The sequence below is a fragment of the Notechis scutatus genome, chromosome 2, assembly GCF_049901735.1.
Source record: "Notechis scutatus isolate UNSWTSFEM ecotype Mainland chromosome 2, rNotScu1.2, whole genome shotgun sequence".
Classification (NCBI taxonomy): Eukaryota; Metazoa; Chordata; class Lepidosauria; order Squamata; family Elapidae; genus Notechis; species Notechis scutatus.
Window position 1 is genome coordinate 146,375,166 of NC_142010.1, and position 14,501 is coordinate 146,389,666.

At 42.6% G+C, this 14,501-nt stretch overlaps 1 protein-coding gene and 1 long non-coding RNA gene across 5 annotated transcripts in view; one reads left to right on the forward strand and one right to left on the reverse strand.

Annotated features, from left to right (window-relative positions):
• Nucleotides 1–14,501, forward strand: part of LOC148132297 (uncharacterized) — a 39,677-nt gene that overhangs the window by 2,482 nt on the left and 22,694 nt on the right. The gene's annotated exons all lie outside the window — the stretch shown is intronic.
• RAPGEF3 (Rap guanine nucleotide exchange factor 3) overlaps nt 4,332–14,501 on the reverse strand; it is a 74,012-nt gene continuing 63,842 nt past the window's right edge. For all 4 annotated transcript variants that reach the window (XM_087956535.1, XM_087956534.1, XM_026673874.2 and 1 more), the window contains 10 exons: nt 13,623–13,720; nt 12,522–12,647; nt 12,099–12,280; nt 11,433–11,523; nt 11,041–11,091; nt 8,937–9,024; nt 8,198–8,262; nt 7,878–7,932; nt 7,255–7,326; nt 4,332–6,290 (listed from right to left, as the gene is read on the reverse strand). In XM_087956535.1, the coding sequence (XP_087812661.1) occupies nt 6,172–6,290; nt 7,255–7,326; nt 7,878–7,932; nt 8,198–8,262; nt 8,937–9,024; nt 11,041–11,091; nt 11,433–11,523; nt 12,099–12,280; nt 12,522–12,647; nt 13,623–13,720 (947 nt within the window). In that variant the 3' untranslated portion in view covers nt 4,332–6,171. The remainder of the gene's footprint in view (nt 6,291–7,254; nt 7,327–7,877; nt 7,933–8,197; nt 8,263–8,936; nt 9,025–11,040; nt 11,092–11,432; nt 11,524–12,098; nt 12,281–12,521; nt 12,648–13,622; nt 13,721–14,501) is intronic.

Genomic DNA, 14,501 nt, shown 5'->3' on the forward strand with positions numbered 1-14,501 from the left:
ACTGTCATGCTTCCCTCCCTTCTGACAACTCCTGTCAGCGTCTCTTTCCCACATCCGCCCAAGACCAGGAGGGTGTTGAAGTTCCTGGCAAATCACTTCAGTTATGAAAGTCCACATTTCCCTAATGCAATACAAGTAGCCTTTCCCTCCTCTCTTCTAGATGTGGAACTAGGCCAGCAGATCATTCACCTAGCACGTGGCTAAGGCTGTTCTCTCGATCCAGTGCTTGAATTTATTGCTAGGAGCAATAAACGGATGCCAACGAAAGGGATGCCTTTTCTTTTTAAAAAGCAGCTTATTATCTCGAGGCAAACTCTGTAATTCATTCTCCTGAGAAACGTTTGAGAAACGTCAGGGCAGAATTTCAGCTTTCCTACACATTCAGCGAGGTCCTGAGAGCTCTGAAATGGATTGCATCTCCTTCAATGCATGAGGACATCCTTGTTTAAGACCCATATGATTCTAGAAGGGAAAACCCCTCCCCTCATGTGCCAGGAAGGGAATTGAATGTTGTTCTGTCCCTCCACTATATCCGGGTAAAGGCTAGAGATGCTAGACAAGGGCAATGTAAGATGCCCCAAATCAGGAGAAGACTAGGATTTCATTTCAGACAAACACATTATCTTGGAAGTCAGCTTTCAAAAGATCCACTCACCATCACAGGCACCACCTGGCTACACAGAAGTAGGATATGAATTGGGATGATTTGGGGCTACCATAAAATGTCAAGACATTCTTCTCTCTCCCCCCTCTCTCTCTCTCTCTCTCTCTCTCTCTCTCTCTCTCTCTCTCTCTCTCTCTCTCTCTCTCGTTGGTTTTAAAGATTTTGTATTTAGTGGTCTTGTACCTAGAAGTCCAAAATCATAAACTCTACTACTACAAGTAGTCTTCGACTTACAACTGTTCATTTAGTGACCATAAGAAGTTACAACTGCAACTGAAAAAAAAGTGCCTTATGATTGCTTCCCACCATTACAACCATTGCAGCCTCCACATGGTCATGTGATGCAAATTCAGACACTTGGCCACTGACTCATATTTATGACTGTTACAACTGCCCCGGGGTCATCTTCTTTTGTGACCTTCTGACAAGCAAAATCTTTGGGGAAGCCAGATTCACTCAACCACCGTGTTACTAACTTAACAACTTCAGTGATTTCACTTAACAATTGCAATAAGGTAGTTTGTAAACTCTGGCTTCCCCATTGACTTTGCTGGTCAGAAGGTGCCAAAAGGTGATCACATGACCCTGGAACACTGCAACCGTCATAAATATGAGTCATTGGCCAAGTGTCTGAATTTTCATCACACGACCGTAGGGACACTGCAGCAACAGTCGTAAGTGTGAAAAACAATTATAAGTCATTTTTTTTCAGTGTTGTAGTTAGTTCAGATAGTCACTAAATGAAGGTTGTTAAGTAGAAGACAACCTGTAATGTGAAAAGACAGTAAAGTATACAGTTTGCATGTACCTGGAAACATTTGTTACACTGGAGAGGAGGAGCAATAGAGCATCTTTGTAGGATGAGTGAAACACTGTAGGGTCTAGGACAACTCGCCATGGCCAACTTGCTTTGGCCAACTCACTGTGGCCAATACAAATGGCCGATTTGCTGCAGCCAACTACCCTTTATATTAATATTGAAGAAATGGAGGAATAGAATCATTAAAGAAAGGATGCAAAAAGAGGGACAAAATGAAATGTGAATGGCAGAAATTAAAATGTTTTTAATTATTTAAAATAATTGAATTGTTGAATTATCCTATGGCGCATTCTCTCATGCCAGGCTGGCTGTGGTGAGTTGACTCTGGTGAGTTGGCTGGGGTTGAGTTGGCCATGGCAATTGTTCTCCCATTCCAAGCACGATATGCTGTCTTGTCCTACAGTGAAAATATTGCCTGCCTGCTGCAAGGGAGTTCTTCATCCATGGTTACCCAAGTGAACCCTATCCATAATTAATGGCATGATTTCTTAATATTTAAGGAAGGGGCGTTCCCTGAAAATATGGTGTATCTTCTAAAATAGACTTCACCTAATTAACTCTCCCTCCCAACTCTCAAGGGAGCAAGGAATCAGAAAATCCAAACTCCTTTTCTTTTGTTCCATTTTTATACCAGCCAAGCCCTGGCTATCCACAGAAAGTTAAGTAAGGACTCTGCCATCAGAAAGGTGCTCACCCATTTTGATCTCCAATTGATTTCTTTCCACTTATCCAGCTCTTAAGTCGAAAGATGTCTATCTCTTAATAGTCCTAGTGATTTATATGGATTCCTAGCAAATTCAGTAGTTTCTATCAGTGAGCTTTCTGCATCCTTTCTCACCTCTTGAAAACAGTGATGAACTGGTGATGGCATTGCAATTAAATAATGGCAAATCAGACATAAGACGATGATGCGTGCTCAGAAAATCATGAAAATGGTTTAGGAGAGGGGGTTTGCCCATCTTTAAAGCAGGAAGCTTGAAAAAAAAAGATGTGGCTGCTTTAAAGGTATGCTGTGCTTGACCCTGTGCAATTCCAAAGCTGATCTTCCGAATCGCTTTGAAGCAAAACCTTAATAACTGATGACCTGAATCAGAAATAAGAGCGGCTGAATTCAGCTATGGAATCTAGCCTTGGCACTGCAAGAATTTCCTAGATGCAAAGTAGCCCAACTCAGCATCCACTGTACGAGTTAATTATAAATACAAACCATTTCCCAGATATGTTGGTTGTTTTGTTGACAGTCTTACCTCATCTGCCTCATTTATCGACTTGCAATTGTGCTGAAGAATGGAAGTAATCACATCTTCCTTCTACTGCCGATGGTGAATCTGTTCCAATTGCCACAATCTCCATAGAGAAAATGTAATAAGAGGCAGTCCTCAACTTATAACCAGCTGTTGAGTGGCTGCTCAAAATTACGGTGCTGAAAAAAAGTGCCTTACAAACTGGTCCTTATACTTATGACCGTCGCAGCATCCTTGCAGTCCTGAGATCCAAATTCAGGCGTGCATTTATAACAGTTGCAGCGTCCTGTAGTCATGTGATCACCATTCCAGCTGGCTTCTGATAGGCAAACTCAGTGGGGGTACTAAATTCGCATTAACAACAGTGTAGTTTCCTTAACAATGGTGGTGATTCTCTTAACAAATGTGGCAAAACGGTCATAAAATTCAATGTGACACACTTAACGATTGCATCGCTTAGCAACAGAGGTTTCCATTGTGATTGTAAGTCAAAGACTAATTATTTAAATTATAAAATCAATCTATATCACCAATGGTCCATGACAGCATTTTGACAGCATACAAGCTAAGTCTAAGAAAGCTTCTAATAACAAGTTGTCTCCATGTTAGAACCAAGAGAAATCCATAGGACTTCCTCCCTTCTAGTCCCAGTCACAAATCATGACCTGCAACACTTGTTATTTTCTCAATCTGGACCGTGAATTTGTGAAGGATCTCATTCCTCAATAGAATGTATTTGACTAAGAGGTGGATTCTGTGCTAAAATGGAACCTTGGCTGCTCTAATTGAAGTGAACTGACCCTCAACTACCTATAAGCTGATGCATGCAACTGCAAAACCTGCGGGGAGATTGAGTGAATGAACCAGCTGCCGAACAACACAAGAGAATCATTGTGGAAGACCATGAAGGAATCAGTTGGGGTTATCTTTACTAAACATGTCAACTTCTTTTTGAAGGCACTGTGAAATGAAGAGTACATCATTATTAGTTGAGTAGCTGCCTAGCTGTTAGTGCTCTACCACCTTTATTTGGAAGCACTGAATAATTCAGAGGTGATCCTGTACATAAATTAGCTTTGGAGATAATAGGACACAAAACAATGGACATACACTTTCTGGGGTGAGGAAGTAAACCCTAGTTCCTAGTATGTTTTATGTGCACGTGATTATTTCCCCTAATGCACACGTCTTTATCATGTTTTCTCTAAGCTATCCTTTTGCAAATCAGGTATGTTTATTTCTCTAACATGCATGGTCCTCTTTGGTTAGAGAACTGCAATACAAACAAAATACAGAGAATGAAAAAATAAATTGAAGCACTCCTGTATTTTGGCTGCCATATTAGTTAAGGACTTGCAAATCCAGCTTGCATTTCCCACTGAAATTGAAAAGAAAGCAATCACTGCTGCAACAATACACAGGCTGGTCTTTGACTCTCTATACCTTTTTTTTAAAGGATTTAAATTAAAATATTGAAGATTAGGAAGAACCTAAACTATTTCTTCTTGCCTTTGGCTGGTCCAAAGGATCTGCAGGTCCAATGCAACACTCGGTTAAAAACTTCTACCCCCTAGTCCTAGATTAGCATTAGAGATACAGTAGATTCGTACGAACCGATATGTTTAAAGTTGTATATTCAAAATGGAATAATTACAAAATCAGAATAAAAAAATAAAGGATAATATAGAAAACATATTGTTTACAAAAATGACCATGCAATAAAATCCTTGCAAGGAAAGCTTGTGGATCCAGTGTCCATTGGCTCACATGGAACTGTTTTTAATTTCTGGCTTGCCATACCTCCCCAATTGCCACCAGCACCAAGACCAGCACCCCCTGCCTGCCCAAATAAGAAATTACATGTGCTAACAGGTAGAATTGCCCAAAGAAAAATCCCTTTCCTTAGTCTTTTTCTTTTCTCCTGTCCAATCATGTCCAATGCTCAGAGATGCAGTCTACACTTGGTTAATCTACAGTTGCATGGCCCTATGAGAAAATCTGGTACCCGGAAAGTCTCTTATGTTAACCTGGAGTCCCATGATTGAAGGGGTAGGCTGCCCCACCTGAAAACCCTTTGAGCTCATTGAGGGACAGAGAAGTCACATTACCTTAAACTTGCCTACCAAACACCTTGTCTGTCTCAGGCAAACTGAAACACTTACTCTGTGGATAAAGAAACAGAAGTGGGCAGCCACCAACCACTTCTTGATGTTTGTACTCTCACCTTTAATCTGTTTCAGCCTGCCATCTGCTTAGAAGCTCCCCACCTGGGGGTGGGAGGGCAGCTCCAGATTTTACAACCCTCTTCAACCAGCCTCACTATTGTCTCCATGAAAATATAAGGCAGGAAGGCGCGTGAATGGTAATTCCTGCACACCCACCTCTTGCTGTGCCAGAAGATGCGTGCAACTTCGCAAGTTTTTAAGGGCAAAGCTGCTAGTAGCATGAAAGGCAGCTTGTATGCACTCTTAAGAAGCATTCCAGTATCTCCTGCAACCTTCTAGCCCAGGGCTGTCAAATTCCCAGATGCGTCACGTACTGGCTACGCCTCTGCCCGGTTTAGCAAAGGGGGGGGGGAGTCCCGATACGTCACATGACGCCGCCATGATGACACGAGTTTGACACCCCTGTTCTAGTGCCTCCCATTTCTAGCAAATTGCCTACTTGACATTACATAACAAGAGATGCGATGTCTCATTGAAGTGAAGGCTCTATAGACTAGGAGCAGAAATATCCAGTTCTGAGTCCATCACATGCCAAAGAAGCTGCTAGGCCAGTCACTATCTCCTCACCAGTCCAGCTTACTTCACCAGTGAGGGAAAATTTTGTAGTGGGAAGTGTTGTGTACTCTGCTTGAGGTCCAGGAGGAAAGCAAGATATAAATTTAATGAATAAATAAATACAACAGTGTGTTCTGCTGATTAATCCAATCAATTCCACTGGAGGGAAGGACATGGCTCCATTCAAATATTTTAAAGAATCTTATTTAAACCTGGCAGAAGAGAGGGAACTCCTAGTTCAGAAAATAACAATTCATCAGACACACCAAAGCAAATCTTCCCATTTTTCTTTTTCTTTCTTTCTTTTTTTTTTTAAAAACACATTTCTGTTGAACACTGGTAACTGATAAGTGGAGATTTTGCTCCTTTCCCGGTAAGGCAACTCAAAGTGTTCCATGAATCCGTCTCTTTCACACCAGAAATTTTGCAGCTTGTAAAACCTGAGGCAGGTGACACATCATTCCTTGGGCTCTGTAGAGATGTCACCTATTTTTCAATTATCAGGACAGATCAAATGTGCCACCAAGAATAGGAGGAGCTTTCTCATTTGCTTGAGATCTTCCTCTGGCCAAATGCGAGGGGAGTTGGCCTAACCCATAAGAAGATGCCTTCCCAAACAGTCCTTGGCACAGGTTCTGTCCTTGCTTGGGCAATCTTCTCGCATCAAGATTCAAGGTCTCGTGAGAGCCGCAAAAGTTCCTTCTGTCTGTCAATCACTCTCAAGGGCTGGATGTGGGCCCAGGTTGCAGCCGGACTTCGAATGCTGAGGGATTGTTCTGAGCCTGAAAGGACACAAACCAGGATTAAGGAAATCTATCATCCATAATAGTTTGAAAGAGGAAGAAAGGATAGAACACCGCTAAATAACATTTGACAGTTTCCTAGTTATATTGAGCAAGAAAATAATTAAACGGGCAGAATCCTTCCTTTTTTTGGCTTCGAAGACAGATGTGGCCAGTGATGTAACAAAGTCTCCTGAAGAACAGAGACCAACTTTGTTGGCCTTCTGAGGGATAGGTACGGGAGACAAAGATTATTTTAGAGCAAATAGTGCATTAAGACTCATAATTGCTCAACCCACCTCCAACACTACACCTCACAAATACATATGCTGCTAAAAGTTTCTCATCAACTTTTGGAAGAAGACACCTGTGGATGGAGTGGAGTTGGGGTATTTATGTGGCCCATAGCCAAAAGGTTGCTTATCCCTGCTACAGCCTAAACAGTAGCAGATTTTCAAGAAGATTTAGGAGGTTCACCCGCTCTCCTTATAGATTCCAGGGGCTGAATCCAGGTCCTTTTGCATACAGACTCAGAACTCTGTCATGGAACTATAGTTATTTCCAAGGAGTTTTCATGAAAACCTCTGTTAGGATATAGTCCTTATCAGAGGTGGTATTCAGCAGGTTCTGACCAGTTCTGGAGAACCAGTAGTGGAAATTTTGAATAGTTCGGAGAACTGGTAAATTCCACCTCTCACTGGAGATTTTACAGTATCCTTCCCCTGCCACGCCCACCAACCCTCGCCCCCAGAACTGGTAGTAAAAAAAAAAATTGGATCCCACCACTGGTCTTTATGAAGCAGCTGTTGTTACATTTGCATTGTGTAGGGTGGGGAGAAAATACCAATGCACTCTTTTGAAAAGGAGAGAAATATAAACCATGCAATGATTTGATGATTCCAAAGAAAAAAGTCTACACTTAAAAGTCTACAGGAGACCCCACTTCCCCAATTCATTTGCTTACAGGTTGAGGCACGTATTGCCCGAGCTTCTTCCAAGAGGTACTGGGGACGACTCCGCAAGGGAGAGAGGGGAACTGAAGAAAGGGAGCAGAGGAAAAATACAAAAAGGAAGTCAGAGGTTTGCAGAGGAGGAATGTGTTATTTCCTAGGCAGCTCCTGCTAATTTCTGCTTTTTGACATCTACAAAAACATTTTTCTATGTTCCTGAACATTCCAGCTCTAACAGAAGTGCTTATTATTATAATGAAAGCATCCTTATAAAACATCGAGCCTGAAAGTTATTTCTCTCTTGATGCATCTCTCACTGTCTGACTCAGATTACCCGTAAATCTTCCTCTTTCAAATGTATGACTTTCTTAGGAATGGGATGAGCTAAAATTTTAATTTTTAATTGGTGTTAAAAATAGATGAAACGTGAACCTTACAAATTAGTCTGTCGTGCTTATTAAAAACTGCTTTGCAAAATCGAAGGGGTGGAGAGAATCTTTCTATTTCATCAGGTCACCATATTTGTGCAAGAGACCTCTGCGGCAACCATTCTAAACTGCAGTGTACTGTAGGCTTTGCTTCCCTTGATCCTCACGGATCACAATTCCCCCCAAACCCAGCACTCTTCTATACTCACGGTTGGGATGACTCCGACAGTGATGTACAAGGTGAACAGCTTTGGCCATCATGCGCTGCACAGGATAGATATGGGCTTGTGTTAGATTATTCACTTGTTCTCTATTTTCTCTAGTCAAGCTATTTGTAGACTGAAAAGACAACTGACACAACATGCATGCTGAAGGTATCCCGACCTGCAGTCAAAATCTCAGAAACACCAGAGTACTTTTTTCCAGCTAGTGAATATTTTATTTCCAAAACGGAATGGCCTATTTCATTCACAAAACAGCACAACAGCAAGTCTACTTCTAATTATCCCTGCCCCATATCTCTACTCACCAGCTTCTCAAAGTTGACAAGGTTCTCCACCAAGGTACGGTTGCCCTCGTGAATGAAGGTCATATCTGCAAAGTGAACACAAGTGTCTCATCATTTGTTACAAAAAAAAAAAAAAAAGAAATGGAGACCTTTTCCCCTTTGTAATTCTAGGACAGGCTTGAAATCTTTTGAACATTAAGGAAGTGTTCCTCGAGCTTCACTATTGGTAAGTTTTTAAATATCTACATAGGCAAAAATGCAGAATTAATTTGCCAGCAGTTTCTCTGGTTTCATTGTAATTTCTGTCAATGGTCCAACTCGTGAACCCAAGAAAAGCAGATGCTATCAGAAACTTTATGGGAGACACTGTTTTGATACTGAAGAATCAAAACCAACTCTGCTTTTTCCCACGCAATGCTTGTATAGTTAAACAATAGCTTCTCTTTCCCCCCCCACCCTTGGTTGGTCACACTGTCCAATTATGAATCATCCTTTTGTTTTGAGAACAGTTCTGTCAAACACCTGCATTGGTGGCCTTGGTGAATATTGTCTACATTCTTTCCCCCCTTTCCTCCCCACAGTTCTTTGGCAAGTTGAATAGCAATAAGACCTAAACATTTCAAAAGCAGTTCAACCTTGACAGCTGCACTACCTTTCATATTTTATAACCTCTGAACGAGCTATGGTTATTTGGAAGCTTTATCTGTCATTTACTTCAAACTGCACTTGTGTATATTCGATAGGACTCCTGTGATTGTACCTTTAAGAAGGAGAGGCATAAAAGGGATCATGGGGGGAGACAGCTTAGCCACAGCCAGTCTATAAACACGGTGATTCCAAGAGGGATCCTGGAAAGGAAAAGGGTAAATCAGACGGGATGTTTGTAATCAAACATGCTTTAGGCAGACTGTTGGCTCCTACAAACCATTTTTCAATTGTGTGGCTTCATCTGGATTGTAAAGGTTGAAGAATTAGAAATCTTTTGGAAGCCAATGGCCACACTTAACTTTTGAGGGTGTAGCTGAAGGCTACAAAATCTGAGCAGAGCTGATCTTTGGGAGGAGTTGCTCAGCTTTAACGGATGCATCTATTCTAGGACTTACTTTACGACATTTTCATGCATTCCCAGACTTCAGATGATGCAATACTATAGAAAACTGTAGTATCAGATAAGAGGTGGTTCCAAGGGCTGCAAAAAGGGTAAAGCTTTGGGCTGCTAGCTTCCATGCTTATGCAAAGTCCCTAATTATATATTTAGCATAATATATTTGGGAGGGCGGGGGGAAATAGCTAAGCCTCGTTAGATCACTCTCTCACAGGAAACATGCTGCAGCGCCAAAATCTTGCATAATTTAAACGGAGATTCAATGCTACTTGGACTTTAAGTGTTAAGTCTCATAATATCATGAGATATTGGGGCAATATTTAATAGTGGGTAGATAGATGGGTATGATGTTGAGGCCCTAATGCAGGATTGCACAGTGGCACCCAATCTCCAGACAGGTTTGCTGAGCTCCTCCTTAAATAAGGGATTCTCTTCCATATCATTCATCTCCTCATATTTTCAGAGGTCCAGAAATAGATTTCCATTCATCTACTAAAAGATCTACTAGACAGATTTCCTCAACAGATTTTGAAATTAAGAGCCAAAGAACTTGAGTTCTCACTGAATCCATTCAGGGAGAGATCTAAATTTGACCAACACAAATAATTGAGCTCATATCTTTGTGAGAAAGTCTATAAAGAGAAAGTGAGGGAGGTGTGGAATATTTCAGAACGTGGTCTAGGTAGATTATGCTCCATCGGCCTAGGTAATATTATCTCTCTGTGGAAGGATCCTGATAAACTGTAGACCAGTGGCCCCCAAACTTTTTTGAACCAGGGACTGGTTTCACGATTATTTATTCTTCCACGGACCAGTACCTGAGTAACGCGAGACTCCACTACCATCGGGACGGCTCTTTGTTCGAAGCCCCCCCCCCTTCGACGAAACTAAGGCGCAAGCACCCAAACGCCGCTTTCCAACCGAAAACCCGGAAGCATCGCCTGGTGGCAAGTGCTGCCAACCGCCGCCTTCTACTACTAGTCCCTAAAGCAGTGCGGAGCTGCTTTAGCCAGGCTTCTCTCTCCCTTCTCAGTCTCTCTCACCTTCCTCAGTGACCTGTCGCCCTTCTTCTTTCCAGCCTCGGGCAAAAAAAAAAAAAAAGACTTGGCACAGCCGGCTAGAAAGCACGCCCGAATTCCTCGCAGCTTCCCACCTCCGCCTGCGAGGAAGTGGGCAGCGGCAGGGGTGAGGGGTGCAAGCGTGGGCCGGGAAGCGCGACTGGTCAGGGAATGACCTTCCCCGGGAAAGTCGGAGGCACAGCCGCCGCCGCAGCTGCTGCTGCTTCCTTGCGCTCCTTCAGCGCCTGTGCTCAATCTGTTCCTCCGGGTCGTGGTGCAGCAGCAGCAGCAGCAGCAGCAACAGCAACAGCAACAGCTTTATCTGCGCGCGTGCGTGTGCGTGGTTGACGGGGGAGAAGGAGAAGGTGCTGGGCATACCGTAGCGCTCTTTTCTCCCTCTCTCCCCCTTGCGGCGCCCAAGCTTTGCGGCCCGGTAAAAAATGATCCACGGACCGGTACCAGTCCGGGGACCGGTGGTTGGGGACCCCTGCTGTAGACCACCTTAGAGTCAAAATGTAAATATTCTGACTAACATTCAAACTACTACTCTTAAATCTAGCCGTAACTCCTAATATAAAACTGGTGTAAGGCAGCCACACTCTTGGCACCAGTTCCCCATTGGTAAAATGGGAAACAGAGTGGAGGTAAAATGAGAGAAGAAACAACACTTCCAAAGACAAAAGGAATACCTCTCCACTCACCAACATCCGTTCCATAGTGCCGTATAGCTTTCTCGTCTTGTGTGGAAGTTTCTGAGATATGAAGAAAAGTCAAAGGGAGAATTGTCAGAAATGACCAATAAATGGCCAGTGCGGAAAGTTGGGGGATTTATTCAACTTATATTTGTTCAAACAGGACCCATGAAAAGAGAGTGGACCCTTCAAACCCATAGGTAGAATTTTCATTTGTACGCAGAACAACGTTTTAAAGCTTTGTCAACTTTGTTAGGTCTGGGAAGAGGCTTTCAAAGTGGCAAGTGTGAAATTGGAAGATAGTACAAAGTTGAACACGGTTTATGTTAATGTAGGAAAATAGTTTCAAACCAAACACGTTGATTCAACTGTTTCCCCTTCTCTGGAGAGTAGAAATGTACCTCCCAAGTCCTAGAAAGGCGGCTGATGGCAGAGTGGCTCAGGCCAAACATCACAGCAAAGAAGGAATTCAGGTTCCTTTGGTCTTTTAGGCTGAAATCAAAAATACAGAAACAGCATTCAGATACGGAGGAAAAACCGAAACAAAATTGATTATAAATTGCAAGCGGGAAAAACAGCAGATGCTCCATTCCTCGAGCACCAGGGAAAGAAATATCTGCTTCCTTTTCAGGGGTCTCCAAAAAGCAAATCAGGATCTACAAGGTGAGGTTTCAATGCTCTAAGTGAGAGAGTCATCCTAATGGTTAATAATAGCAAGAGCACAAGGCAAGGAAAGGCAACCTGCTTTTTATGGATGACATCTCACTCCATCTCTTGCCTTTGGTCAGGCTGGCTGGATTCCTGAATTACACTGTTTTAAATCAGAAAGTTGAAAATAGGAAAGCTGGTGAAGAAACCAACAAAAATGGAATTTTCTGAGAAAGGAATATAAACTATTCTCTGGGGAGGAGAACAAATGTGTGGGCTGATACTACAGGTATCTTATTGCGTAATTATTTTTGTCTTGACTGATAGACCTCAAGGAACTCATGAAAAGGAATCAGATCTTGCCAGCCCACAGTCTACCCACTTCTAACCGAATATTTTCATAGTTAGTAGATGCTTACTGTGCAGCCAGCTTGATGAATTTGCGGAGCAGCTGGGCTCTTTTGATAACATCGGGACAAAGGCAAAGCTCAGTGGTGATCCAGAACTGCAGCTCATTGAAACGACGCAGGAAACGCTCCACATTGGCTGTGGTTGCACTGGGAAATTTCTGTGGCCCAACCACGTAGTAAATCAACTCCACCTTTTAAAAAAAGCACAACAGTCAGGGAATTTCTCCCAAGCGCCAGCCCTAAGACACAAGGCCTTGCCTCGCTTTCTCTTTCAAACGAGCATGCTAATGGGCTAAGGCCTCTGCTTGCCTTGACTTTAGGCACCAAGCAATAGTCAGAAATCTCAGCTCGATACCAACAAGGATGGGTGAATAATTCATGGCAAGACTGGGAGCATCAATCCTTGTAAGCAAACGAATAGAGTGCCCTTACCTGGTGAATGCTTTTGAAGAGGTTCCAGTCATGCTCGGTCAACTGATTGGCCAGGTCCTTTGAACTAATGAAATCCAAACTTTCCCAGGAACCAATACTGGGGCCAAGCTGATCAGGGTGAGGCACCTTTGCAAGCAAAAGGAGGAAAGGATGGCATTTTTGCTATATACAGATGCACTGTGCATATTGAGTCCTGGAATGGAACCTCAGGAAATGTTTGAACACTAAGCCCAGGTCACATTAGAAATGAAGATTATATTAATCCTACCACACCCATTGCACACAACTGTACTACAACCTTAACTATCCTGCAACCCCTTTTAGGAGCTTTGGGTGTTTGTTTGGCATTTAGGAAAAAGGACGGAATGTCTTCGGTTACAGATAATTCTGTCCTCCTTTTGCTAATCTGTAACTCCAAAACCATATGCAGAAGACCCAAATCATTAAACATTAAACAAATCATTTAGTTTGGAAATATCTTTTATCACTATCTTGCTTCAAAGTGAAGGAGGTACAGATAAAGCTTTGGGTGTTCCAATATTTGAGGGGCTTCCACAAAGAAGAGGGGGGTCGACCTATTTTCCAATGCAGGAAAAGAAGCAATGGATGGAAACTAATCAAGGAGAGAAGCAACTCAGAACTAAGGAGGAATTTCCTGGCCGTTAGAACAATTAATCAGTGGAACAACTTGCCTCCAGAAGTTGTGGATGCTCCAACAGTGGAAGTTTTTAAGAAGAGGTTGGATAACCATTTATCTGAAGTGATATAGGGTTTCCTGCCTAGGCAGGTGGTTGGACTACAAGACCTCCAAAATCCCTTCCAACTTTGTCATTCTGTTATTCTGATTTGGGATACTCCGTCCTTGGTCTTGGTATGGATTGCCCCTTCTCCAATTTTGCGCAACTTCAGAGATTTCATCCCTTCAAATCAGTGTAACATTTATACTGGGGGGGGGAAATCCACTTTCTGTGTTGTAAAGTTTCTTCCAGGTATTTTCTATATGCCAGGGTTCACCTTTTTGATAATTGTGCTGAGAGGGTGGGAGTAACGGAAAAGATGTGAGAAATTTCCCCTTGTTGTGTATTTACAAGGAACACTCACCAAGTTGTGAAGCTCTTGAACACTGACAGCAAAAAGTCTCTCGTTCAACCCCAGGGATGTAAACACACCAAAAGCTTCCATGGGCAATACGACTTTATCTGCCAAAATCAAATGTTAGAAAGCAGGTTGAGAAACACAATTGTTTCTCAACCGGCCACAAGGAGGCAGCATAGGCGAAAGCAATCAATAGTAACTGTCGGTCAAGTCTCTTTGCCTTTTCCGTTCCACAACCATGCTAGAGAACGCACAGCTCACCTTATTAGCTCTTACCTAGCTAGTAAATTTAGCACTCTTTACTTGCCTCTGCCTCAAAGAGGCCCATTTTACATTCATGATAATACATCCTTTTTCTCCTCCAGAATCAAGCAGTAGCTGGCCCTACCATGACATTAACTGGCATCTAGTTTTGCCTTTAAAAACAAACCTAAGTAGTGGACTTTCACTGGGTCTTCAAGGGCTGCATGTGAGAATGAATAAAAGCTAGGCCAAGGGTCTTCAAACTTGGCATGTTTAAGACTTGTGGACTTCAAGTCCCAGAATTCCTGAGCTAGGGCTGCATGTGAGAATGAATAAAAGCTAGGCCAAGGGTCTTCAAACTTGGCACGTTTAAGACTTGTGGACTTCAAGTCCCAGAATTCCTGAGCTAGGGCTGCATGTGAGAATGAATAAAAGCTAGGCCAAGGGTCTTCAAACTTGGCACGTTTAAGACTTGTGGACTTCAAGTCCCAGAATTCCTAACATGACTGGAGGAGGAATTCTGGGAGTTGAAGTCCACAAGTCTTAAAGCTGTCAAGTTTGAAGACCACTGAGCTAGGCATTACCTGTGTGCACATATAAATGTACATCCACATACAATTTTCTTCTCACTACAAGATGCAT